This window comes from Coturnix japonica, chromosome 3 (assembly GCF_001577835.2).
Source record: "Coturnix japonica isolate 7356 chromosome 3, Coturnix japonica 2.1, whole genome shotgun sequence".
In the NCBI taxonomy this organism is placed as follows: domain Eukaryota; kingdom Metazoa; phylum Chordata; class Aves; order Galliformes; family Phasianidae; genus Coturnix; species Coturnix japonica.
The window spans coordinates 34,869,330-34,896,935 of NC_029518.1; the positions used below are offsets into that span (position 1 = coordinate 34,869,330).

General features: G+C 36.6%; 1 protein-coding gene across 4 annotated transcripts in view; it reads right to left on the reverse strand.

The window, feature by feature from the left end:
- Positions 1-588: 588 nt before the first annotated feature.
- The window catches only part of MAP3K21 (mitogen-activated protein kinase kinase kinase 21), a 40,827-nt gene continuing 13,809 nt past the window's right edge, over positions 589-27,606 (reverse strand). The window contains exons 2-11 of one of the 4 annotated variants that reach the window (XM_032443583.1): positions 23,188-23,368; positions 18,588-18,736; positions 17,678-17,853; positions 12,907-13,147; positions 11,362-11,484; positions 8,757-8,897; positions 8,087-8,237; positions 7,216-7,310; positions 4,726-5,469; positions 589-3,781 (exon numbers count right to left, since the gene is read on the reverse strand). In XM_032443583.1, coding sequence (XP_032299474.1) covers positions 3,378-3,781; positions 4,726-5,469; positions 7,216-7,310; positions 8,087-8,237; positions 8,757-8,897; positions 11,362-11,484; positions 12,907-13,147; positions 17,678-17,853; positions 18,588-18,736; positions 23,188-23,368 — 2,405 coding nt within the window. In that variant the 3' untranslated portion in view covers positions 589-3,377. Of the gene's footprint in view, positions 3,782-4,725; positions 5,503-7,215; positions 7,311-8,086; positions 8,238-8,756; positions 8,898-11,361; positions 11,485-12,906; positions 13,148-17,677; positions 17,854-18,587; positions 18,737-23,187; positions 23,369-27,606 lie in introns of all 4 variants that reach the window. The other 3 variants (XM_015857902.2, XM_032443581.1, XM_015857904.2) reach the window with 3 other exon arrangements.

Here is a 27,606-nt window from a genome sequence, read left to right on the forward strand (position 1 = left end):
CTGACACTCACTGGCTATATGAATGTATGTCACCTTACTAGCCTCACTGAAATCTTCATTATGTTGTTGCTGTGCAGGTACTTCCTCTCCTCCCTACTCAAAGGTGGGCTAACAAGCCCATGATGGAACATGGAAAATGGAAAAGGAAAGTTCACATAAGGTCACTGAAAATATTACAAGAAAAATCACTGCTCCATTTGTCTTAACAACAACCACACAAATAAATCCTTACCTGTATTTCTGATGTTCAATCAGGTGCAAACTCCATTTACAGAATTAATTACTATTAATTACTTACTACTACCAACTCAATTATACACAAGCTACCATTATAACAGCCCCAAAATATATACGCTCACAGAAAAGAAAGAAAAACCTCACGCTATACATTTCTGCCCACATCAACTACTAGGAACAACAACAACATTCACCTGCTGAGTTGGATAATTAATCTTAAGTTAACAATTGCGCTCTAATGTTCCAAGAACAGGTTGGCAATAGTCCACAGTTCCTGGCTATTCCCTTGAGAACTCATTTGTAAAAGTTAAGATACCATTAATATATCTTTTGCAAGAAAATGCAGGTCACTTTGCAGTACAGTAGCTACAAAACATTTCTTTATTTTTTAAATAAAAACATTTAAATCATCAGGTTTTGTAAAACAGCACGTCAAGTGTTTATCTTAATCCTTGTAGTGTGAGCACCTTCAGTTTTATGCTAAAACAATCAACATAATTTATTATTTGGTCAGACTATTCACCTACATTGAAATAAATATAACTTCAAACAAGACAGATTACTTAAAGCATACCAGATAGCTCTAACTTCATAAAAAGCTTTTCTGGTGACAGGTGAAACAGAGACTGCAAAACTATGACTGCAGTATTTTTCTTTTTCTCTTTTATAATTTCAGTGAAGACTGGCCTATGAAACTACTAAAAACAATAAAGTTCTATAGACTAAAGCTTAGAAAGACTGCATCACAAAAGAAAAACAATTCAGACAGCTTACCTAAGCTCTCTCAGAATGAGAGGTGGAATACATACTTCTAAATTAATTATAATACACTGGGCTGTTCTCATGCAAAATTATCCACTGAACAGAAATAGAAATCTTGCTTTAACAGTGAGATAAACCACTGATAAGTGAAAACAATAAAGCCCACAAAAAGCATTTTAAGCTGACAAAATGAATGGTGCAAAATTCCACAAGTGATATAAACCTTTAAAGTACAGAAGAGAAGTTTATAAGTCAGAATTAGTTCAGCACCTGAGATTTTCCTTTAGAAAGCAAAACAGAGACACTTTCTTTAGAAACATGTAATACAATCAACTCCTTCGCGCTCAGTGTTGCATCAGAGTAACTGATTGGAGTTGAAATACACATAATGTTCTAGATTTCTAATTATGCCCTGAAGATAAATGGACTAGCAAAACAGATTCAAGATTTGATCCATATGTATTACACAACTGCTTTGCAAAAACATTTTTTCTTTTTATCAAAAGTGGGATAGATTTCATCTACTGAAGCGTACTGATGAAACTGAATTTAAGGAAAAGTCTAAGAACAGCATGCAACTTGAATAATATTGATAAGGAAATAAGATTACTGAAATAACAGTGGTGGAACAAAATGCAATAATCTGCTATGCAGGCATGTAGTTTTACAGACAACTAATTTATTTGTCTTCACTTTTGATTAAAATGCTACCTAAAGGAAATTCTTTTCTACTTTCACTTTGGTAGATGGGAAGTGATATTTATGTGTTCTGCTCCACGTGATTTCAGTTTCATGATTTTGTATGTGTAGTTACCTATCATTCTCAACATAACCAACCTACCGCACATACCAGCCTTAGAATAGAAACTTTCCTTTTTTAATCTCCTGGCTTTGAAGCTTTTAAGTAAATGTGTATTCTATTTAACACTTGAACTCCCAGACCCCAGAACAAATAACAAAAGCCTCAGCAAAGTACTGCTCTGAGAAGTACATGGTAGTTCTGTTCTAATGTGTTCTAAGTTTAGTTATGACGAATATTTATCAAAAGATATGCAAATGAAGATTTCAAATAGTGGAATATAATTTAATTCTAGAAATGCTTTCATCAAATAAAAGAGACTGTACACTTGGTTTTACTTAAGCACTTAGTGAAACTGTAAACGAACAGTTAAGGCTTTTTATTTGTTAATCGAGGCTAAGCCTCCCACCTCAATTAACTATATGGAATTTTACGAAACTTTTATATCTCTGAAAAACAGGCAAGCACATCTCTTTGCTCTTTGATTTCTATGTGGACAATCAGAAGGAACGTTGGGAAGAAAAGCTTCAGAGATTATAATGATAACGTCAACGCTAGGTTTTTTACCGCCCTAAGATTTGAGTGCAGTAAAATGCACTGTTGAATCACCTGAACTACAAAAATCAGTCATTCTTAATCCCATCAATTTTTTTCCAAAACAAAGTGCAGCAGAGTTTAAAAAAAAATAAAGAGGGGCTGGAGGGCACAATACTCTCCATCATAAAAAAGAAAAAAAAAGAAGTTTAAAAAAAAATCCCAAGCCAAGAATATATTCTTTTCAGTGCAAACACTGCAGTCTTCAAAACGTTAAGAGTACAAATATTTACGTTCCAGTGTATCCTTACCTACAAGGAATGTTGTTTCACATTAGAAAGCATGTCAAATACCTTTAATCCAATCAAAATATTTAAGTTTACTCTCTCAAATCAATATAGTGGCTGAAAACCCAAGTGTTTACATAAGCAGTAAAACTTTCTGAAGAAATGAATGCACACAGTTGAAACTTCTCTCAAAAACCAAGGGCAAACACTGCAAATGCAGCTGCTGGTCCTTAACCAACTCCAGTATAAACGTGCTGAAAAGTAACCAGCCATTAATGGGGAGTGAACAGTTCTCTATACTGGCATCTTAAACCCTTGAACACTTTTATAATTCTAAAGGGCATATAGAAGCTAGTTGCAGATAACTCCTTCTTATACTGAATTTTTCTCAACTGAAGACAACGTTACCATATGTCCTTCAGTTTTTCAGTGTGCAAAGTTAAATTTCCAGGAAGAAAATTCAAATGTGTAGAAAATAAATGTAACACTGCAGTGGGAGATGGGTTTGTTATTTTAATCATTCAAAATATGTTCAGCAACTTTGTTAAGAAGTATTGTGCTTCTAGGATTACTAGTTGGGATTCTATTTGAAAAAGGCACCTATCAGACTTCCTTAATTAGCTGCCCGTTTTGATAATTTTGGTACTATTTGTTACAGTACATTAAAAAAAAAAACAAACAGCAGCATAAAGCATTAAGTTGACAGGAATTTTATATTTGTTCTCCTTTGAAATGAAGATATTTAAAATGAAAGGCACTCAAGACAAAAACTCTCTCTCCAGTTCATATATAGATGGCCGGCATGTTTTGCTCTTCATTCGACATAAAGGCACAGTACAGTCTCTATTTTGACCTTCCACATCAATATCAAGTAATGAGGGCATGTGGCAGTTAGTTCTTTCCTCAGTGTCTGGCAAAAGGTGAACATCTGAATCTCTATTGCCCTCTAAACATTTGGAGTCTTTAGAATTTGGTTTCATAATATGTGGAAGAATCTGCCATGAATCAATTTTACTTCTAACAGAAGAGGGTCGAGGCCTTGATATAATATTCATAGCTCTTTGTTTTTCAGTTGAAACACCACAGTGGTTGCTGCTTCTTTGAAGAGATGGAGAATGTAGAGTTCCAGGCAACTTGGAGACATCATCAACAAATCCATTAGCTGACGGAATGAAAAGGTCAGACAAACACACAAATAAGAGAAGTGCGAGAAGAGAACCACAAGCATTGATGATTTCTTTTTTTCTTAGAAAGAAATGAAGACTTTCATTTACGTATTATGGGGAACTTCCTAAAGAAGGACCATCAGTGCTCAAAGAAATCTCTCTTTTATACTTTCTGTTAGAGACTATAACAATTTCTATTTCATTATTAGAAACAAGAAAGCATTAATCATCTAGTTCTTGGATGAATATTAACAGTGGAATACAGCCATCAATATTTGTCAGGTTATTATGAATAATTACATATGCACAGAATTCCATAAAGGATACTACATTTAAAGCACTACAGAACACCAGTACTGCAGTTTAGAACTCCTGTTCTTTTCAAAAATGTATTAACCATGAAAAAATCCACTTAGGCCTTAACCAAATCTAAAGTCATTTTTAGCTTCAATTTTTTAATCAGCAGCTTGGCCCAAAGATTTGCTGAGTATGTGACAACTCCTAGGTTAAACAAGCAAATCAAATCATATTAGATTCTCTCTTCTTGAACTTAAAAATATTCTGTATTATAATGATGCTAATTCCCTCACATATGCAGACTGTGAAACAAGTGTAGATTTTTGTCAGCGTTATGGAGTCCACACACAAAAAGCATGTTACTGCTGACAAAAAAGCTACTGAAATCTGTTTCTGCAATACCTGAGGAAATAACTGTTCCACTTGAATCTTAATAATACCTTCCCTTTAACAGGATACTACTCCACATGCAGATAGCTCAGGGTTTGGACACTTAAAGCTTAATTACATGCATTTATGAATGCTGAGCTGCATTGAACATATAACAAAGACCTAGCAAATCATTAGCGAATGGTTAGTTTCCCTACATTTTCTATTTCTGAAGTTAACAATCCCCCCACATTTTAAGTTCTCAGTCACCTACCTGTGGTGTGAAAATTGTTCCCATCCGATAAGGTTCGTCTATGACCCAACACACTTAACTTTGTTGAGGAAGCATTTGGAACTTTTTGAGACTCTTGTAGATTAAAAGGCTGATTTTTTAATCGTGCAGAAACTGTATTAGGAGCCATCTGTATTCTCTGCTCTCTTTTATTGTCGTATGTTTCTGATAAAAAGTCATCATTAGAATTATGTGGATCACAATCACTAAGCACACTGCTTACAAAGGCATCTTCACCGTCAGACTGAAGTAGGCATTTTGTGGAAATGGAGGGCATAGAGAGAAGATTCACAGTACTTGCAGCTGGATTTAAGGATGGAATACCTGTTTCCTCTTTTTTGGACTGCAGTCTTGTAGGGCTAGCACTCCTGCGAAATTTTGAAGCACGCTGAAATATTCCATCACGTTTCTTCTTTTCATCTTTAGGCAAGAGTTCATCTGGACCTTGTGATTTGTTCAGCTCTCTAATATCCAAGCCCAGAGCAACAGATGCAAGGAGAACTGCACATCCATAAAGAACTGAATCAGTCTTCTTTTTCTGCAGTGTTCTGCTCAGACTGTTTGTAGGTGTCATTTGAGGAGTACTATTTGTAGAACTGGCAGAGGTTCCTTCTTCAAAGCTCTCATGTTCTACTGTATTCTCTCCTTGATCATCCTTCCAAAGAGGTAGGTTAATATAGGCCTGACTTGGCAACTTAATTGACTTTGGTCTTTTACTGTCCACACCTTCAGGGAGAAGTCTCTTATCAGTACACACATCTTAAAAAAAAAAAAGTACAACATACCACAGAATTACAATTCAACTATTACACGTATATCTGCATATGTATACCAGGATTTCCTCTTACTTACAGTTATTAATAATCTTGAGATTTAGAGTAGGTTCCCCTTACATGTAGTCAGAAGATTGGAGAGACTTGCACTTTAAGTTTCAGAAACTTAAATTCTAAGCCCAAACATTTTCAGGTTTCCTATTTAATCTTTAGAACATACGAAGTACAGTTTCACTACAGATGTCATACATTGCATAACTCAAAAGCAAACTATCGTGGAAGAAGCTTGCAAATTAAGCTTCCTTAGCGCATAAGATTAATTTTTAGAAAGGAAAATATATCTTCCAACGCTCAGCAGAATACTGTTTCTGCACACTTTTGGTAGTGCTTTTTAGACCACATGAAAAATATTCCCATGTATGCTTTACAGTTAAGTGATTTAATAAACACAAAGTGTCAGAGAAGATCTGGAACAGATTCTTTACAACACTTTCAATTAAGCTGTGTTCCAAAATCAAATTAACTGCTAGAATTTTTCCAATTGTAACTGAAGTAAGGAGGAAATGTGGTATTTCAAACCCATGACAAAGAATATGGATCGTGCATATAGATCACATTATTTATTCTATCACAAACTGCTGAGCAGTGTAGAAGAAACATGGAAATATTTGAAATGCAAATATGTAAACTTGTTTAATCTTCTCTGCATGTGGGGGTTTCGCACATGCTCATAAACCTATAAGAATTGCTCTCTGCTTAGTCTGTGGGTTTTGTTAATAATCCTACCAGCATACATGACTTTTTTTCCACTCAGATAAAACAACCAATCTCCTTACTAGCAGCTTACTATTTCCTCTTCCAGTTGACATAAGTCTATAGCTACTGGGCTACAAGTTATACAAGTTATACCTCTGTTGTTTCTCTGTTCTTGTTTTGTTTTTCCTGATAGCAATATTTTCTCAGTTCCCTGTCATACAGAAAGCAGATGCTAATGTGAAAATTATAATGAATACTGCATAGCTACAGCACATTGTAGGAATGGACATAAAATGCAATATCTTGTTAGCTGTATTTCAAGGGAATATTATATTCCTTTCTTTTCCTTGTGGTTTCCCGTAAATCCCAAAATGTCTCCTAAACAACTCATCTACTTTTTTTTTTCCCCCCAGAATATTTAAAGAATAAATATTACTAAAAAACAAACAAACAAACAAAAACAAACAAAAAACCCAAAAACCCAAAAAGCAGGAAACTAAGACTTGGAAAAATATGAAAACTTACAGGTTTTAACTACAGTTTCAAACTGAATACACAGAGGTCACTAACAATAGAAGTCATTAATGATTATTTAAATGTCGATGTATTTGTTTACAGAAGAATCTGGTGACCACAGACCTAACATACAGATCAGCCTGACAACTCAAAAACATGGAAAAAGTCTGCATGATATGGCAGACATTATACAATGTCTGTTTGTTAGCTGCTAGGAAGAGAAAGTTAAAGATTATACCACTTAGTGTTATAAATCTTTCTTCCTTTTTTTTTTCTTTTCTTTTTCTTTTGCATTGAAATTCTGTCTGTAGCATTAGAACTCTTAATAACATGCACATTATTTGTGGAATTCAGTGTGCTTTATAACACTGGGACAGATTTAATGCCATCATGTAGTAACTTTTACTTTTTCAAACATAGCTCTTACCTTGGTCCACAAACAACGAAGCTAAAGGAACACCCTTCTGATTTTTCATTACAAGTGTTGACCAAGGGTTGCTGCCATCTGAAAGGGGTCTTATCCTGAAACAACGATAGGCACTTTGGTATTTCAGATGATACTGAGCTTATATACACTTAGAAAGGTACTGCATTTTCTTTTCAAACTGTAACAGTGAGAATATAACTTGAAAACAGAAAAGCTTCTCAAAGGAAAAAGAAAAAAAAAAAAAAAGCATGTAAGAAATAGCAGAGTCTTAAGACTATAAATTGATACATAGCTTAGGATCAGGAGTTTATACTGACAAGAAAGTTTCAGAATAAAAAAGTCAATGAAAAATGGACCTTGACTCTCTACTGAAGAACAAGCCAGTGAAAAACTGGACAACAGACACACTCTCCAAGAAGTGACACGAATATCACAAATTGCAATCACAAACAGTAATTTTCAAAGAAACAAAAATAGCAAAGCCAGTTTCAATAAGACTGTCTGGATCCACCTTGCTTATGAACCAGGCAAATGAATGGATGTTTTCACACACAGACAAGAAAAAAGGACACGTTTTAGTAATTCTATGAAGGAAGAGGATCTCCAGTTTTTACCAATCAGAAAAGAAATCTGAAAGTGAATGACTTTCAGAACTCTTTTAACCTGTGCTTGTTACTGTGAATGGTGTGCACCGCGCTTCATATATGGAGTCAGTCTTATGTAATTGCATTAGAAGAGACTACGGAGGGCTATGCTTGCTGTTCCTTAAGTCAGTTGAGGAAAGGCAAGAAAGGGAGGCAACGAATATCTACAACAGTGATTTAGTTACCAAGGATGTTTAGTATTATCAAACAAAATGCAGTAGACATACTTGTCCTTACAATCTGCACGATCCTTCGTTTGAATTGAACTTGGTCCCCATGTACAACCTCTCTTTTTAAAATTTCTCTTCACTTCTTCAAACTCTTCTTGGTGGTAAGTTGTGCTCCTTCCCCAAGTTTTGTTGCTTTCATCTGAAGTTACTGAAGATTGGATTTAAAAACACGAAAAAACTTCACATAAGTAGTTTTTCTATAAGCATATATAATTTGTACACATTGACAGAACAGCTTTTCTATACCACAGAGCCATTCTGACACAGTAACACGAAGTGTAAAAAAAAATTGAGACTTTCTCTTTTACAAAATACACCACATGAATTGCATTGAACCAAAAAGATGAGCAAGCAGGAAAAATAATTTATGAGCTGACAACAGACCCAAATTAAAGACAAAGTAACAAAATTATCTGCTCCCTTTAACTGAGAACCTTATACTTAGGTAATTTAGATAAGTGAATTAGACTGAGCACTTAAATTCCAGTGTAGAAAAAATATGCTGTGGAACAATTGGTATCAACTGAAATCATATTCCAATTGTGAGAATGAATAATGTTTTCTTTCTCATTAAAAGTATGATTTGTTTGAGTGCAAAGCATCAGTTCTTCATTAAATGCTTAGTCCGTCACTTCAGGTCAGCTGTGAAATTAAACAGAACCAGCACCTTTGAAACATAATAAAATCTTGCCTTTTTTCATAACCCCACTGGGAAGTTCATATTCACTTGTGATATCTACATCTTGCTGGTACACATATACACTGTTTCTTCGGCCATTAGCTGTGTGTGTATCTGTACTGGGAATCACTGAAGAAAAATTAAGAGATCTTAGTCAAGCTGGTTTCAGAAAGGAATCTTTTTCCCTTCTTCTGGTCATAAAGCCCAAATCTAAAAAGGCTCTAAGCATCTTTTGATAGAGGGTTTTTACAGGTTCCTCTTTCTAGGACCAGTCCCAGGCAAGTAGACTTCTGTATGCACTAACTGGAGAAGTAACCTGAGAGCAACCAAGCATGCTTACAGCTATGATGGAAATGAGAGAAAAACAACTCAGCTTGTTATAACACAGCGTGATTAATGAGGTAGTTTTTTCTTGCCAGCTGTTCAGCCACTCCTGAACCACTGCACTCTTGTCCTCCCTCACTACACACAGCTGCTTGTGTACTTCCAGGACCTACTGAACATGTATTTTTTTTCCTCTCTCCTTTAGACAGTTTTTAAAAGTAGCTGAACTTGATTTTAACCACCAGATTTACAATTCACTAATTTTTTAATGTTAAAATACAAAGCATTTACATTTGGAAGCTAGAATTGTTGATGACAAAGTGAAGCAAGCAAACAATTGTTAGAAATGCCTGTTCAAATCACCTCTGTTCAAATAATGTCTTGAAACAATGACACTTATAACTGAAATCAAGTTAAAACATTATTGTGGGAAAGAATTTATTTTGCACAGGTGCAGATGGGTGTGGAAGCTAAATTGTTTCACCTAGATACTTCTGATAGATGTGATATGCTTAGGGATCTAAAATCAAAACCAGAAGAGTGCTTCTTTTAAAGGAAAGCCTTTATGTCATCCTTTATGCTCTAATCCTACAAAAACAAACACCTGCACAAAGAGAACAGAAAGTCTCCAGGAGCACCGAGCACTTATGCAAAGATTTAGATTGGCACTGCTGTAATTTACACAGGCTAGGAGTCACAAAAATAAAGGAAAACAAAACCCGCCACCAACAAAACAAAATCTCAAGTTTTCAGAATTGTGCCCATACCAGGAATTTAGTGCACTTCCAAGCACTTCTATACAGAACCAGGAAAATGAGAGATAAAACAGGACAGTCTTGTTTATATGTAGTCATGATATTCCACAAGATTAAAAAACTCCCCTCCCTTCCCCCCTGCTCCCCCCCCAAAAAAAGACAACCCACCACTTCCACTTGATGAGCTCTCCTCATAGAATTTACCTTCAATATCAAATTTTCTTTAAGAAAAGCAAGATGGAGTCAGTCCATCTTGCTCCATTACATGCAACATATGGGTAGTAACAGTATTTACTCAGTGAACAGTGTGAGTTCTGGCAATAACAATTCTGGTATTTACTGAACTGGAAAAGGCAGCACTTCACCTTTAGGGAATAATTACTGAAAAGGTCTTCATAAAGCAGAGATATTTCCAAAGAAGAGAGACCTGGTTTCTATCCAAGTTTTGGAGTTTCAAGTAGACTCAAAAAATGAAATAGCTGTTATCTAGCTACAAAATAGCACACAGGGAAAGAAAAACAGCATGCACGTTGATCTCTCCTCCTCCATATGCATATCTGATAGAGATTCTGAAGTACATTCCTTAATAGGAAACTCCTTTGGCAACAACATTTAGTCCCTATCCATAAACAACCAGTTGGAACTGGTTCTACTGACTTTAAATAGACAGAAATTTGAGGGTTTTCCATCTCGTGTAACATTCCACTTTAAATAAGAGCAACCAGGCAATCTACTCTGCACAACTGATTAGGCAGCATAAAAGCAGGCAGCGAATCACATGAGAATTTACCCCTATCTACATGCAGTTATCTCAAATATAAAGGTGGGCTTTATTATAAAAACACAACAGGTTTCCTTCCACATTCCTAACAGCTATCTCCACTGTATTCCTTCTGTCACCACTACACAGAGAATAATGTAGGTTGTCAAGCAACCTTTTCCTTGTTTGGAGGAGGGGTGGGGGGGAAGGAAAAAAACAAAGAGGGTAAGATTTCATCTTTATTTTCTTCTGTTTTTATATTTTCTTACAGTTTACTTTCCTTTTTTTCCTAAGCAAGATGAGTTGCTGGTTGAACACTCAGGTTTTCCAGCTTATGAGACTGATTCATTCTCTGAATATTTTTATTTTTTAAACAACTACTGATTTCATTTAGCAACTGTAGTAAACTTAATAAAAATTTGCTTCCCCATCTAAGCTTGTTTTGCATTTTGCCTTCGTAAATTGTGATTGTTCTGTTTTATTTCAATCTTCATACAAATGAATTCCTAAAGTTATTAACAAAATATATGGTTTAAAACATCCACAGTCATTCTGAGCTGCTGAAAATCAGTTAGCATTTTAGCAAGATTTTCCTTCCCATCAAACAATAGCTTGCAAAAGTTAGAACAAGTTAAGGGACCTGGAGAACAGAAACCTGTCTGAAATTGATAATATTACCAATGTGTTTCAGTGAAAATATAAAACAAACATTCTGTATTGACTGGACAAACGAACAGAAATGCTGGAGACTTACACTGTATAGCTCGAAGACGAGGAATTATTGTGGGGCTACTTGATGGACTAGAACTGTTACTGTTTAAACTCCTCCTTTTATCCAGATTAGGAGATGCCTGCACCGTTATTTTGTGCTGGAAATCTATTAGAAATAATTTAAAAAAAAAAAAGTTCTAAATAAAGAATCTTTAGTAGATTATACTGTTGTACTACCAAATCAAAATTATATAATGACATTTGATAACATAAGAGATGTTCATACTAAGTATGCCGACAAATTCTGATCCTTAATGCAACAAATTAGATCTCCTTTTCAAACAGGTATGATTTCACACCCTCACAGACTCCGTACAATACTTTTGCAGAAACACCCACAAAAGGAGCTACATTCAGTTGGATCCAAGACTGAGACACATCCTGATTGCCAGCTGTTATTCAAAAGTTTGGGCTGTCACAAAATCTAAACAATATATTACATTTAAGAGGACATACCCATCAACATGCTGGAAATTCAAGGCACCAAAATACAGAATTACCAATATTTGCATCCAAGTAATAAATAATATATTGGAAAGGAAGAAAAACGTAATGAAATGAAGTTTGATCACATGCCCTTCTCTAATCCCTATCAACAATGCAATTAAGATTGAATGTTTTTCTTACAACAGAACTGCCTCAAGGACAAGTTCATCTGCGTGATTCTTGACAACTAAGTGGTATTTTGGATAACACTGTTGATTTATCACTTTTTCAGATAAGGTAGAGACAGAATCAGGAAAAAAGAAACAAATATTAAGTTTAAGCTTGTGATTCAGCTTAAACCAATATGTTTAAATATTCATTCATTCTTTGTCTCTTCCCAGCTACTAGACAGCTACAGTTTGATCCACACCAAGTTAACATGCCATTAGGCACATGGGGCATTGGTAATAAATTGACAAACCCGGGAACTACTGGAAGGATCCAGTTAACCACAGAGTACTACTGACATTGGTGAAGGCTTGCAAATCATGGGCATAATCTTGAGTTTGCCTAGTGACATCTAGTGGCAATATTAATAAGGCAACACAATCAGTCTGAGCAGAATGTTCTGATCCCCTACAAGTGCACCTCCTCCACAATGGTTTTATCTGAACATTTTTACACCTACTAAATTGATATTTCATGTCTTTATGAAGTACTATTTTTCCACAAGATACTTGCAAGCTTAAGGCAAATAGTTATATTTGATATGAAGTCCTGTGATGCGATAAAAAGGTAGTTCTCTAGAGGCACTAAGACGGCAAAAATCTGAAAGTTCAGATCTTCAAATCTTTCAGTTTTCATGCTTTCCCTCCAGAAACAGTAGATTTGATTGAATCAGGTGAAAGATTCCCCTGAGACGGGGACTACTTAAAAAAAATATAGCACGTAAAAGTGGTTCTTCCATATTCTTTGCACTTATTTGAGGTAGAAGAAACTATAAATGAATGAAAATATCAGCCAGTACTGAAAATTTTAACCACTGAAGCCTGTGCATTTAATCATAATACATGTTGCTTAAACTTAAAAGAAAACTTCAAACCTGAAGGCAAGCTAATTCTGTGTCCATCTTTAAGTTTTAACCGGCTTCTTTTAAATTTGCCCTTTCTCTTCTTCACATTGGGTTTCTCTTGATTTAACTGGAATATCATGATGTTCAGTTCACGCTCCAATACATCAATCTCACGTTCTGCTAACTGTTGCTCACGCCGTTTAAGCAGTTCTTCTTGAGATTTTTGCTGAAGAGCTGCTCTTGTCAGCTCTTCTTCTCGTGATCGAAGCTCCTAAAATAAGATTTGCACAAATGAAACCAAGTAACAATGTAAAAGCTGTATTAGAGGATATTGCAAGTATTCAGTAAGTTGTATTTCCTTATCTACTTTCACAGTGCACTATCTATATTTAACATGCACATACAACCTGACAGTCCACCATTCTGCATAAGTGAAGATTCTATATCTAGATGCAAACAAGCATTATACAGATTTCCTTAGAAGAATTTAGCCTGAGATACTTAAGCTAGGTAAGCAATAGAAATGGGGACAACATATCAAACCAAAGATTATCGGCTTAAAGCCTAGCACAAAATGTTCTCTAAGTACTTCACATCAGAGACTCTCCCATCCCACAAGGGCTGCTCCTTGATAACTTCCATACACTAAATAAAAAGGAATGACCTGATGAAAACAAGTGAATGCATTTATCTTAATTTTCCTAACCTTTCCTGTTTTTCAGCCATGTATTAGGCTTTTTTCTATCTGAAAAAGCAATCAGTATTATAATGAATGAGAATTAGTGTAATAGGATAAACTAAGAAGACAGCTGTTTCTTAATTAAAATCCAGCAGGTATCTGTGTAGCATCAAGTAGCTAGTCACTGAATTGCACCACATGGACTACCAAACTATCAAGCCCATGCAATAGTTGCTCTTTTGCCTTTCTTTTCTCAGAAGGAAAAGCACTATCAAGAAATGTCATTATTTTTTAGGGTAAATAAATTCCCAAGGGTAAAAAGCTGTAATCCTACAATCATAAAATGATCTTTATCATAAACTTAAGGAAGAAAAAAAAAAGAAAAAAAAAAAAAAATAAACTTGACAAAAAATGCTTGAAATTTAAGCGATGAGAAAAGGAGAAGTTACCATGTGACTGATACTATATTTCTCACTAGATAACCTTTTCCTTTCAATGGATGATTGTGTAAAATCTATCCAAATTGAAATTTGGTTGAAAACAGAAATTCAGCAATGGTAATCAAGCTATACTAAGAGTTCTAGATACTTAGGTATCTTTTTTCCCTAATTAAAACTCATTCATTCAGTCACCATACATTCTTCCTATAAAAGTAGAACAGACTGCATATTTCTGGCCATCGGTATCCACCAACATAATATAGTAGCACTATTCCTCAGCTAACATCCAGCTTCTATTGAAAGACTACCAGCATAAAACAAATATTCTGCTCTTTCAACACCCATTTTCTTCAGAATAAGGTGGCTTCTGAACTGCGTTAGTTTGATGTTCCCAAACAAGCGCAAAAAATATCCCCCTCTGCTCCTGTCTAAACAACTGAGGGATTTCAGAAAGACAGGTTACCACTGAATCAAATTAAATGCTGGTTCAGTGAGAAGCAGCTGCTCCTCAGAGAGATAGTTGTATTTTTTCTCTTTACAATTAGCATACACATATTGCTTATCACTGGTTTCAAATTTAATTTAATTGGCAGACACATTTTAGACAACTTGCTAATTTGGAGTGAGCCTGTTTCAACAGAACTTTTTTTAGAAAAAAAAAACCTATATATTTTTTCCTTTTAAATCCACTCTTAACATACACACCTTGGCAAAAGGTGATTATGCCTGTTGGGAATTCAAAGGGGCCTGTCTTCATGCCAGCAGCAAGGAAAATTTTGGGTGTTTAATAACTTTTAACACTTTTTAATTTAGAGGTTACTGACAGATTTTTCCTTTTCTCTTCCTTCTGTCACATCAAAATTGAACAAACAAACAAAAAAGATTTGGAAGCAGAAGACAGATGAATTCAAATTTAGGATAAAGGTACATCAGAGTTTAAAACAGAAAGGATGTTTATTACTATGAAGCTTTGGGGGATACTCTTGACTATGCACCTCTCATCCTCAACCCCAGGACATAAAGCTCAGTAACGAGGAAAAAACTGAAGGTCTGTACTGAAAAGACAGACAATCTAGAAAATGAAAGCGTTTCCTCATTGAGAGTTTTAGTATTTACTCTTTTCCAAATAAACTAATTAAAGATAGACCTACTGCAATTAGTTATGCAATGTTTCTACACCACTCTCCAATTACAACACTCATTATAAGGAAGCTAGGAAAGAGTTCTATATTTAAGTTGCTCAAGAATGCTCATCACAAAAGATTGTAATCTCTTCTTGAAGTGGGTGTCACCATCACTCATTTACAGCAAGCCCTTGAGGAAATTCCTCCAGCTACAGAAGTTTCTCTTTCATAGGGAAAGAGACTCCACACAGGGTTGTTGTTTTTTTCTTCATTTTATTATAATAATGATATAAATGCTTCATAAACTTGACTCTCTCCCTAGTACCTGTCGGTAAAATTGATAATGTGCTAAATAAAGCAAGCACAAACATTTGAATAACTTGTCTAAGTCAAAGTTACATGCTTTCATTCTTCTACGTTTACCTAATTAGGGCAGATGCTTTTGGAAGTGCACTTAATTAGGCACATGAGAAGTAAATTTCATTAATCTTTTCCTTTCCCTAATTAGGCTTAATTCACTGTTATGCCAAAAATATAACTCTTCCCACAAAAATCTGTGCTAACTTATACTCAGCTTGATTTAGTCAGTATGAGTTTCTTCAAAAGAAAATCTCATGCTGGACTAATACCTACAGAAAAATAAACACGCACACCTGAATGGGAATGCCTTTTCTTGTTCCAAGCGCTCCCACAGCAAAAAGGAGAAAATGGTTGGTTGAGCACTTACTGCAGGGGAAAAAAAAAGAGCTAGGCCCTATGGCAGTGGCTGTTGGCCACACAGCTAGTAAAAATGAGAGTTTCTTCCCTTTGTAGAGGGACCATAATTCAGCTGCAAAGGAAGAAATCTGACAGCTAGAGTGACACATAGCCCACCAACAATCTGCAGGCAAGAAGCTTATAGATAACATGTCTAACACAAGCTCAGTTCTGTGGCGTGAAATGGAAAAGGGAAAACCAGAGGGCAGAAACAAGGGCAGATTGGAAATAAGGAAGACTGTTATTGAGGATACTACAGACTTGGCAGTGACTGACAAATCTGAATAATCACATGCATTGATTTACACTAGCAGAGGGTTGTTAGAGTTAGGGTACTATGGTTGGGCTGTGGTTGGACTTGATCTCTGAGGTCTTTTCCAACCTGGGTAATTCTATGATTCTACTACAGAAGATCCGTAACGCCACATCCAACATAACCTAATAGGCCACAAGTAGCCATCTCTGGCATTTGGTGGTAAGAGGTGTGGGGCGCTGTCAGTATTTAAATGACTGCTTTATAAGAATTTGTCTACAAATTCCTGCACCTCAGTAATCTTCTGTACCTATTACATATTTGCTTAATGAAAAATAACAATGTATACCAGGCAACTGTATTATTGCAAGAGATCTGCAAGGGAGGCATCCATTTCTGCTAGAAACACTTGTAACTGTGATACAAAAGGATAACTAAAAGCAAAACATGAAGACAAATAGTTTCAGACACCACATCCCAGAGTTTCAAGGAGAAACAGCCAAAAGATTCTGGACTGGCAGACTTGACATTTAATAATACTCAGGAGGGAGGGAAAACAACAACAACAACAAAAACCCCAATAGGACAGAAAATAGATAACTAGCATGGTAACAACTACATACATCTGTGAGGCAGACAGATCAAGGCCAGCCAACTTGCCTATAAGAAAACAATAACAGGTCTAGCTGATTAAAGACCATGGTTGTTAATAAAACTTTCACAATTGGTACTGCCCTCGTTTCTAAATGAAATGGAATAAGAATTGATGGGCCAGCACTATTGCTTGAAGGTGTAATTAAACTGCGACATTTACGATAAATGGACATATTAACAGAGTGATCTCAAAAAGATCGGTTATTTACTCATAGCTATTAACATTTTAAATTTATGAAACTAAGAATCATGGAAACCTGAAGTGGCTATAGAATTTAGGATAATAAATTCTTGCTTGTTTTGTAAATGATGCATTCAAATAGTCAGAAAAAAACCCCAACATGCTAAAAAAATCTACAACCTGATCTGCAAACCATTTTCTTTGGGGAAGCAGGTGGGGATATGTTGCCTTTTCAACTATACTACTGAATGAGCTAATCACACTACAACCCTCACAACAATTATACTGTTTCCTAATAAACTTAATGATTTCGTTCAACTGAAGTACCTCTAATTACAGGTTCATCATTCAGAACTGTACTGATTTCATTATCAAAAAAAAGGAGAAAAGTGTCTGCAATCCAAGAAAACCAATAATAACCTTTTGTCCTTAAGTAAGCTTGCTGCAAGTTGGTTAAAGTGCTGTCAAAAAATACTGATGAGAAACATTAATGGAATTTCAGAATAGTACATCCACCAACAAAGATAAGTAATTAGATTAATAACTTGTTTTAATGCAAATAAATCTTCTCTAATGTAGTTTAGCCTCTCACTTGCTAGAAACCTGATTTAGTTGGTGAGAGGCATTACTTTGAGAAGCCATAATTCAAACATCTGCTGTAGCACATCACACATACCATTCCTTCACTGCCATGCAAATGGAAAATGAACTTACTTTTTCCTTGGTCCTCAATTCATTGAATATCTGCTGAATTTCCAATTTCCAGTCGTCTTGCATGGAATGGAAAGATTCTTGAGGCATTTCAGTCATTACTGCCCCCTCAATGGCAGTAAGCTGTTCAAGAATTATGGCAAACGATGGTCGGATATGAGGATCCTGTTCCCAGCATTCTAGAATTTATTAGAATCCCATCAGTGCTTAATAGTACATATAACGTTTTGAAGAATAAAATGAATTTCCAGTTGCTTGCTATTGTACTTCAAGTTATAACGCACTATAACCTTCATCTTCAAGGCTTCTCTAGTTCTGTTTCTGTAAGTGATATCTTAACTACCTTATTCAAGACTGTTTTTAGTTAATAATCAGATTTTTTTCACCTCAGTCTTTAGGATCTCAAATAGTTGAACTAGCAGTACTACATAGAAAAGGTATTTATCAAAAGGTAAAGAGATTACACATGAGGAAATTGCCATTAGTGAGCAAGAATTATTTCTCTCTGGAGCATGTCAAAAACATTTTTTACTTTCAGGAAAAAAATAATGAGAAAATGCTATTTTCAGTTCTTCCCTTTGGGAATTTATAATTATCTTGTATTGACTCATATTTTAGGAAAATCAATGCAATTTGAGTGTAAAAAGAAATCTTTAAAATTAGGGATAAAGTATACTCTGTATACCACTGAAAAACTTAAGTGGTGTACTGCAATGATGCACGACTTGTTCAGAAGCGTTCAACAGTCGGTAATACCAGATTGCCTCAAAAAGAAGAAAATATTTTATATGCAGTGCATTATCAAATATGGTGCTTATTTTGAATCCTATGACTATTACAGACAAGAATACATACCCAAATCCTTAACTGTTTAAATATATAAGTGGGAAAAAAAGACAACAAATATATATACCTTTCATTAGTTTTGCAAATGGTTCAGGACAAGTGGATGGAATGGGCAAAGTAAGCTTATTGACAGCAACTCCATAAGCCACAGCGAGGCCATCAATGCCACGGTAAGGAACTTCTCCTGTAAGCAGTTCCCACAGCAACACTCCATAACTACAAAAAGTAATTTTTAAATGGTTATTTTTCAAAATACTGGTACTTTAATCAAGAACAAACAAGTACGCGTTCAACCATGTACTGAAATTCCTGAGGATTTCTCATGTCCAAGTGAATGCCTTAAAGAGTTGACTCTACTTCAGTCATCTCACACCTTTTCTCCAGTAGCAAATAGCCAAATTCAATGTGACTTAGTTGCAATCCTACCATACTGTCACATGCTAGCTGAAAAAATATGGACTCAAAATATAACCTGAAGCGACTGCTCTATAAACACTAGTATCATGTAAATCTCACTTCGGACTAGAAGTTTGAACCAGAGGAAAACAAGCAATCTTTTCTCCATCAAAGTCAAACAAAAGAACAACAACAACAAAAAAAAAAACCAACACCCCACCACCTCACCAGAGCATTCAGGCCATACACCTTTCCAAACATTTCAGTTTCCTAGATGCAGTGGTGAGGCCTCACCTCGAGTACTATGTTCAGTTTGGGGCATCTCAGTACAGGAAGGACATTGACGTGCTAGAGCAGGTCCAAAGAAGGGCAACAAAGCTTGTGAAGGGCTTGGAGATTCAACCCTATGAGGAGAGGTTGAAGGAACTGGGGCTGTTTAGTCTGGGGAAAAGGAAGATGAGGGGAGACCTTATTGCTCTCTTCCAATACCTGAAAGGTGCTTACACCAGGAGTGGGGTTGGTCTCTTCTCACTGGTGACAGCACGAGGGGAAACAGCATCAAGTTGTGCCAGGAGAGGTTTAGGTTGGGTATCAGAAAACACTTCTTTACAGAAAGGGCTGTTAAGCATTAGGTACCTCTTAATATCCAACATTCCTTCCATGTACCCCACCTAGTGCCACCAAGTACTAGAAGCACAACCCCAACTACAGCAGATGAGACAAGCAGAAGAACATAACCAGTGACGTTTTTCTGTCACTGCCTTCTTCTTGAAAGTCATTCAGCATTGTGCAAAACCTTGTACCATTAGAATAAGTGAATAAAGAAACAATAAAAAAACCAATAAACTACACAATTTCAGCACAAACAGAACATATTTCTTACATGTGTAGAAACTACACAGGAAGAGCTTAGATTTAAATAGCAGTGTTCTGTTTATCTAAGAAATTTTAGCTATCATAAAAATCTCAGGAAATTAATGAATTCACCAGGCTAGCAATGAATTAAAAGCTAAGAAGTATTGTTTATTCCTTAAAAAAAAAAAAAAAAAAAAAAAAAAGCAATAAAAGTAAAAAATGTCAGGATTCCTAATCATTTCCCACTTTTTCTCAGTCTACTCTATACATCCAGTCATACGCTCAAATCTCCAAAGACCAATTTCATGCTAAAACAGTTATACTTCTGACAATAATAAACACAACATTTTCTGAAGTTTTGTATGTGACGGAAAAATTCTACTGAAGGTTGTTTCTTTAATATTCTTAAAAATAATCTTACACTTTCCCAGCATGTGAAGATTGTTTTTCATTCAAGGAATTCCCTGGTTCAGACTATTCTATACCTACTTTAGCACAAATTCTAAAGTTAAGCAGAATCATAATAAAAATAACTAAAAAGAAATCATCTTACATAAACTTGTGCTGCACCATTAATTTTAGTTACATTTACCGTTTTAGCCTTTAACAGTCAGTAGTTTTCCATACTGCAAAAAAGGTTAACCTCTTTTAGGGAAGGCAGCCTTAACTCCACATACGAAGAACCAATGTGGGCTGGGGAGGAATTCTACAGATTTTTCTTGTCCTCCTGTGTTGGAGTTTTTGGGAGGTGCTAGTCAGTCCATCATTATCCAGGACAACCACTACTTATTACTCAACAATGGAAGCTGCTACTCTGTGCATTAAATTCCACCAGCACTCATACAGTCATCCTATGCATGCAGTCAAAGGTACATAGAAACAACATTTGTAAAAGAGTAAGGGAGTAATACCCATCTCCTTTTACATCTCGAGGAAAAAAGAAAAAAAGAAACCACGCCCCAAAATACAGGCACAATATAATTAAATTACAGATTAAGGTCACAAACTAATGCTTTCAGGAAGTAGATCCTCAAACATTTTGGCTATCATTTTCCTTTATTCTCCTGCTGTCCAGTGTGGTTTAAGCCTCTCTTTCTATATCTCATTCAAACAATAACTTGCTGTTTCAATGTATTTTAAAAGCTGATCAAAATGGAAGTAATCAAAGTTCTCAAAGTTTCTTTTACTTTACAACCCATCCTCTAAAGCAGAGGTCACTATACACTGCCACATCAATCCCTTCAAAGAGTACACGAACATGCCAGGCTGCAAAGGCAGCTATTCAGCAAGAGCTTCCTGATTTTGTTGAGAACTTGCACTTTCAGGCTTTTTACATAAGACTGACATGCTTAGACTGAAATATGCAATAAGCAATGGAAAGACAGGAGTGAAAAAGTAGAATTCCTCTTTGTTGTTATTTTTGTATATAGCTCCAAATTTCCCCAAACAGTACTTATAATTTGGGTTTGTGAAGCAGAAGGGTACAAGTTCAGGGCCTAGAAAGAACACACTCTGCTATCTAGGATGACACTTGAGAAATACTGCCTGCAAGACAGCATGAAAACCCTGCCATAACAAACCCCAGCACTGGCTGATTCCGGAATGCTGCTTGCATGTGCAATCATATTTAAGCAGTCTCAACTGCTCGGGAGTTTGCTTGTTTTTAGTAAGTGGTCTAGAGACATCTTGAGTAGAGACATCAGTTCTCAGTACACGTAACTTCAGTTTAAAACGTTCCTTAAAAATATTCTCATCTTAGAGAGACCCATGCTCACAAATGTAACACAAATGTTTTTAAAATAAAAAGCACCTCAATAACCAGAATATTGCTAAATTTGCAGAATCATTTGTCTTTTAAAGAAGGAGTAAAGATAAGCAACAGAACAGACTGAGGTGTAGTAAGCAGAAAATCTTTAGAAGCCAAGAAGGACTAATCTATACTGTAAAACAGAGCCTTTCTACTTAAAAACCTCTCCTGTTACAAGTCTGTCATTGAACTAAATACTTACATTTTTACAAGAGAGGCGTGCAGGAGAGAAGGCGAAGAAGAGAAATACTGTAGGTTCCAAAAATGTAAACTAATGTTGCAGCAGAATATAAAATAATTGCACCAAAGCATACCCCCTCAGATACCTAAAATCACAGCAACAAGACTGGACAGGACCTGTAATTAAGCATGGAATACAGCTGATTAGGGAAAACGCCTACACCCAAACTCCACCCCGCAAAAGAAAAAGGAAAATTAAAAAAGAAAAAAAGGAAGGAAGAATGGAAAAAAAGAATGAAGGGAATGATGTTTCTCAACTGGTCATCAACTCAGACTGATGTAAACAACATGCTGAAAATCAGCTGTAGACAAATGGGTGTCACAAAACAGTAATGCAGGTACAGAATCATCCTGAGAACATCAAAAATGTTACTTCATGCTGTAGAATATCGAGCATCCACACAAAATGAGACCATACTTAACAACTATACAACACAGAGCATGCATAAAAGGCATGAAAAAACAGATTGAAGTCCTCCCCACCTTCCCCAAATAGCTTCCTTAGATCACTCACAAACACTTTAAAGAGAAAGGAAACAGACTTTTCAGACGCTTTTAAGCCTTTAAAGGCTATTGTGCAATCACAACTATTCCCCTAAAATACCTTTTTTTGGTATATGTATCCTATACGACATCACTCAAAAACAGCATCAGTATTGAGAACCATATTATTTATCTGATCTACCAAGATGTCTTTAATGAGAAATTCACAAACTGAACACAGTGAGGTACAGGCTTTATAACTTAGAAAACACCTTAAAATAATTTTATGAGTACACACTCTTCTCACTACAGTTAGTAGAAGCAAAATCTCTATGAAGCTAAAAGAGCCAACTGTTTAATTTTACACATGATCGCATTTTAGATTCCTAGAAAGCAGTACAAACTTCAAGTCAATACCCAGCAAAGTTCTGGTTTGCCATGTTTTTTTATTTAACAGGCACACAAGGGGATGGCTGGTCCTATTTCTTTATACAGAATGAGATTTTTCAGACATCTGATTTGGAGCAAACATACTGTTATTGGTCGACCGTATGGTAGTGTATCAATAGCATATCACTCTTCATATTAATGTTCTAGATAAATTATTTAACCAACAGATTTTTAAGGGTTTCTCTCAACGAGATCTTGCTTTCTCTTTAAAAATATGCTTTTCTGTTATTTTCCCTATCTTTCTTTCAAATTTTTAAGTCATGGTAGGTAGATCAGAAATAGATGCTGAAAAACTAATATTTTTCTTAGAGCATCTATACCTGACATTTACTGAGATAACTTCAGAATCCATCAGGAAAAAGACTCAAATAGAAATTCATTCAAAATCCTCAGCTCAGTTCTACTGAATATGGTCTTTAGTAGATTGACTTCTTACCTCCAAATATCACTTCCTTTAGAAAACAGGGAGGACTTGATAACTTCTGGAGCCATCCACGCATACGTCCCTGCTGCGCTCATTTTGGTTGTTCTGTGCCATTCTCTAGCCAGACCAAAGTCTGTAATCTTCAAAGTTTTATTGCAAATGTCATCATGTTCCATCTTCTCTAGCAACAAAACTGCAAAACATTGAGTTTGGAAATTAATTCAGTGGGAATCAAAACAAAACCGTCGTTCCTGTTATTAATTCCACACACAGTTTTGATTTCTGCAAATAACTGTATGATCTAATCAATCCCTCGCACTGCATCCAATCTGGGTTCATCATCTCAAAATGCATCTAATAAAACTCAAAGCACAAAGAACACAAGCAGGGTGCTCCCAACAGCCTGTTCTCAGTTCCAAAAGCAGTTAATAGACTCAGGCTCTTCAGGAAAAAGAAGCAGGATAGTGACAAACCCAATAACTTGCACCAAACAAAGAAAGCTGTAGGTAGCGAATGCTCACAGCTTCTGATCAGAAAATAATGGACTACATCAGACAATTAGAATCAAAACATCATGGCAGCTGATCTCATAACACACAGGGAGGCAAACTTTAAAATTTTTGCCAGAGTATGTAACTTATGTTATTTTACATAGATTTTAGAAGAACGATATGAATTCTCAGAAGACATCTCCACGCATTTACATACAAAAATACAGGTACAGGTTCAAGAAACCCCCAGGCCACAAATCATTAGAGGTGGGGAGGGCACACCAGGGAAGTCGGTTCACCTCAGGATTATGCAACTGGCAGCAGGACACTGGAGCTGCATGAAACCCATGTGGTGTTATACCCACTGTAACTTCACACCTGTTAAACAGAAAATCATCATCTTTTGCTGTTGCATCCCATAGCGTGTATTCACTGTCTGACTTGCTCTTAACACTACTGGCAAACTTGTAGCACAGCTTCATAAAGAGTGTTGAAAGGAATGAATGGGCTTACTGTGTTCAAGCAGAGCAAGACAACAGGTGCATGAGAATCACTACTAAGGCGCTACAATCTTAATTCCATATTCAGTGCCTCTGTCACTGCCAGTGGTAGTAACTGTTACTGTTACTTTTCCATTGCAATGACCTCCTGGGACAAAGCTCAAAGGCTGAATTACAAATAAGAATCATTAATGCATGTGTTTTCCAAGCATGTGTACCGAGCAGTTCAAGGCAAAGCACTGGGACAAAGCAGATGAAGAACGATCTTGCCTCACAGAAGAAAAACTGGTGAGCTTGCATTTGCAATTCCAAGTCTATTTTAGTGGTACAGATTAATCACAAGTATTTCAAAAACGATGTCAACTCCAGATTAGAAAAGGCAGAGCCCACATTCCATTTTCAGTAAGCGTCTTAACACAAAGGAGAAGAAACAAAGGCCGAAATGGTGTAGACAAACTACGAGCTCCATGTCAGCACCACCAGAACAAGTTAAATTCATGCAAGAGTTTTTATAACAGTGATACTTGAATGAAAGACCTATTGTTTGCTCTTCCATTTGAAACACGTTCAGCAGAATTCCTGACATTCCTTGTCAGTCAATGTGACCGAAACCAAAAACAGTCAGTCTTGCAAAAGGTAATAACGGGCAGGCGGCCAGGTTTCATCCTACGGAGGGACCACGTTCCTCTTCAATCCACACTTCCGCTTCCGGCCATAGTCCGGAGGGCAGCTGTAGCACGCACAGGCAAAGCGGTAACGCTGCTCAGCGCAGGCACACAGTGCCAGGCAGTGCGTCCCAGCCCTTGCTGCTCAGTCCTGTACAGCTTCCCACCCAAAAGCAGTAATTTCTGCAACCTTCTGCTCACCCTGCTCACTTGGCCCCTGCAGATTGGGGCGAGCAGAACCATCCAGTTGGCATTTCAGGCACCGATTCACCCCCAGTATTCAGTCTGGCAAGAGCCAGTTGAGCATTTCCTGGTTTATTTTAACATTTTTCAGGCTTTACGCTCTCCACAAAGAGCAAAATTCATACTTATATAAGCAAAACTGACCGTTTTGGAATGATTCAAAATCTATTAGCAGGAGACTGCTCGTGATAAGAACGCTTTGCGTCAGTCAAGCCAACATAAAACCTTATCTTAGCCTGCAATTCAAACACTGCATGTCCTATGGCCAGGAATCAACACCTGACTCCATATTTTGAGGCCGCAAATGTTTTCTATTGTTTACACCATTTTCAACTCAATTCCGAACTTCAAACCACTGGCAGTGTGGCTGGGATCTCCCCATTCTCACCTCCCAGGGAGAAGGTTGATTAGCATTAGAAAGGGTTAAGGTAGCAGACCTCAGATGAAAGAACTTTTTCGGAATTAAATCATGCAGACAGAATAAGATTGAATCACAGAATCACAGAATTATCAAGGTTGATAAAGACCTAGAAGATCATCTAGTCCAACCATTACCAACACTTCCTGCCTAAATCATATTCCTCAACACAACATCCAAACGTTTCTTGAACACTCCCATGGTCGATGACTCCACCACCTCCCTGGGAAGTGCATTCCAATGCCTGACTACCCTTTCCGAGAAGTAATACTTCCTAATGTCCAGTCTGAATCAAATAAGTCTATACAAGAGTCTATACTTCCACATAAAGGAAGATCTTAAAATCCAAGTCATCAGGATAACATCATTACTGTGTTTATTAGGAAGCAGGCTTGTTCCACATGCCAATTAGCAATCAGAAGAAACAAGCCAAATCTGAAGAAGACTGGATCATCATACTTGAAACACATGCAAAGTTGATCCCTTCCAACAACAAAATCTAGAGCTTTCAAGCGGAGGTGAAGGAAGAAGAAAGTTTGGGCTCTTCTGCCCAGCAGAAGGAGAACCAAAACAGCAGCTGCACACAGTTGCAGAAGTAGCGCACGCAATTCTAAAAGATGCTAAAAAAAAAAAAAAAAGCTCTTTTCTTTAGAAATGGAGAACTATTATTAGAACTGTACAAGACATCAGATATATTATGTTCAACAACAAAAGGAACTTAGACTGAAGCAAGGGTAAAAGAATAATGAGGAGCCGGTCACTTTTCTTATTTAGATAAGTAAGTAGAGCTTGTCCTTTTTTCTAGAACAAACAATGTCTGGGAGCAGAAATCAGACACATCTATGAACAGGATTCAGGTCTAAAGCACTGGTGCTCTTACCTATGCAGTACTCTCCCAGGTACCCTGCCCAATCCATTTTACTCACATGCTCATGACTAAACTCAGTTCTAGATGAGGAGCTGCAGGGGTCATCATATTCCAAAATAACACCTCTCTTCTCCCACCCCCCGCCAACACAGTGGACAGCACAGGTTACTCCTCATAAAGTCATAAAATGCAACACATTTTCCTATGAAACCTACTGGTTCCTTAAATAGCAGCGTCATTAATCTGTCCTGCTTGCTTTCTGCCTCATCAGCTACAACTGGAATCTTTTTCTACAGATCTTTTAGCACCCTGCAAACATTTTATGGTGCAGCAGTGTGCAGATAAAACATCCTGCATGCTCTAAAACTCAGACTGCAATGGGACTGGAGCTGTGGGGCTAGCCTGTTCTTTCCAATTTTGCATTCCTCTACTTAAACTCAAACTGGCAACATCCCTACAGAACCAGTTTTGTTCCCATACGCACCTGTTATCCATCAGGAAACCACAGAGTTACGATTGAAAAGAGAGAAAAGTCCCAGTAACAACCCATCCTTGTGCTCCTGCTCTCTTTCTCCCATGCCATCCCCCTTTGCTAGCTCTCTCCTGCTCTCTGCTCCATCTCCAAACTCTTTTGTCTCCTGCAATAAAACTTGCCTTGAGCTACTGAGTGTAAAAGGTAAGACAACAACTGTAGCAGTCATGATTAGAGGATATGCATAAAGCAGCAGGCCAGGCTTGGCCACATTTGGACATGAGCTGCTTTCTCCGCTCCATTCTCTTTTTTGCAGGCTTGGGTTGAAAATATACTGGGGCAAAAAAAAATAAAATAAAATAAAAGTGAAGTGAAAGACAGTACATAGATGTCTTCCAAGAAACAGAGAAGTGAAGGTTACAGGGTTCAGCTACCCATTAAAAAAGTGCAAAGAAGAAGAGAGGAACTGACTGCCTACAGAAATGCAGAAGGATCCAATTCTTTTTTTTTAAGACGTGAAATATTACTACCATGAGCTACAGCCAGGAAGTAAGTGGTCAAGAAATAATGGGGAAGAGCATATTTAGACAAGTCAGATTCCTGGGGTGGATGCACACTCAGACAGGTCCAGGACTACACCCTCGATGCAAGCTTCAGTACTAAGCTGAACTTCCAAAGAGGAATTGACATCACTCAGTCCCTTTCCTTTTTACGCTTTATGATGTACGTAGGTTTAGAAACAGTATTTACAGCAAGCATGAGGGAATCATGGAC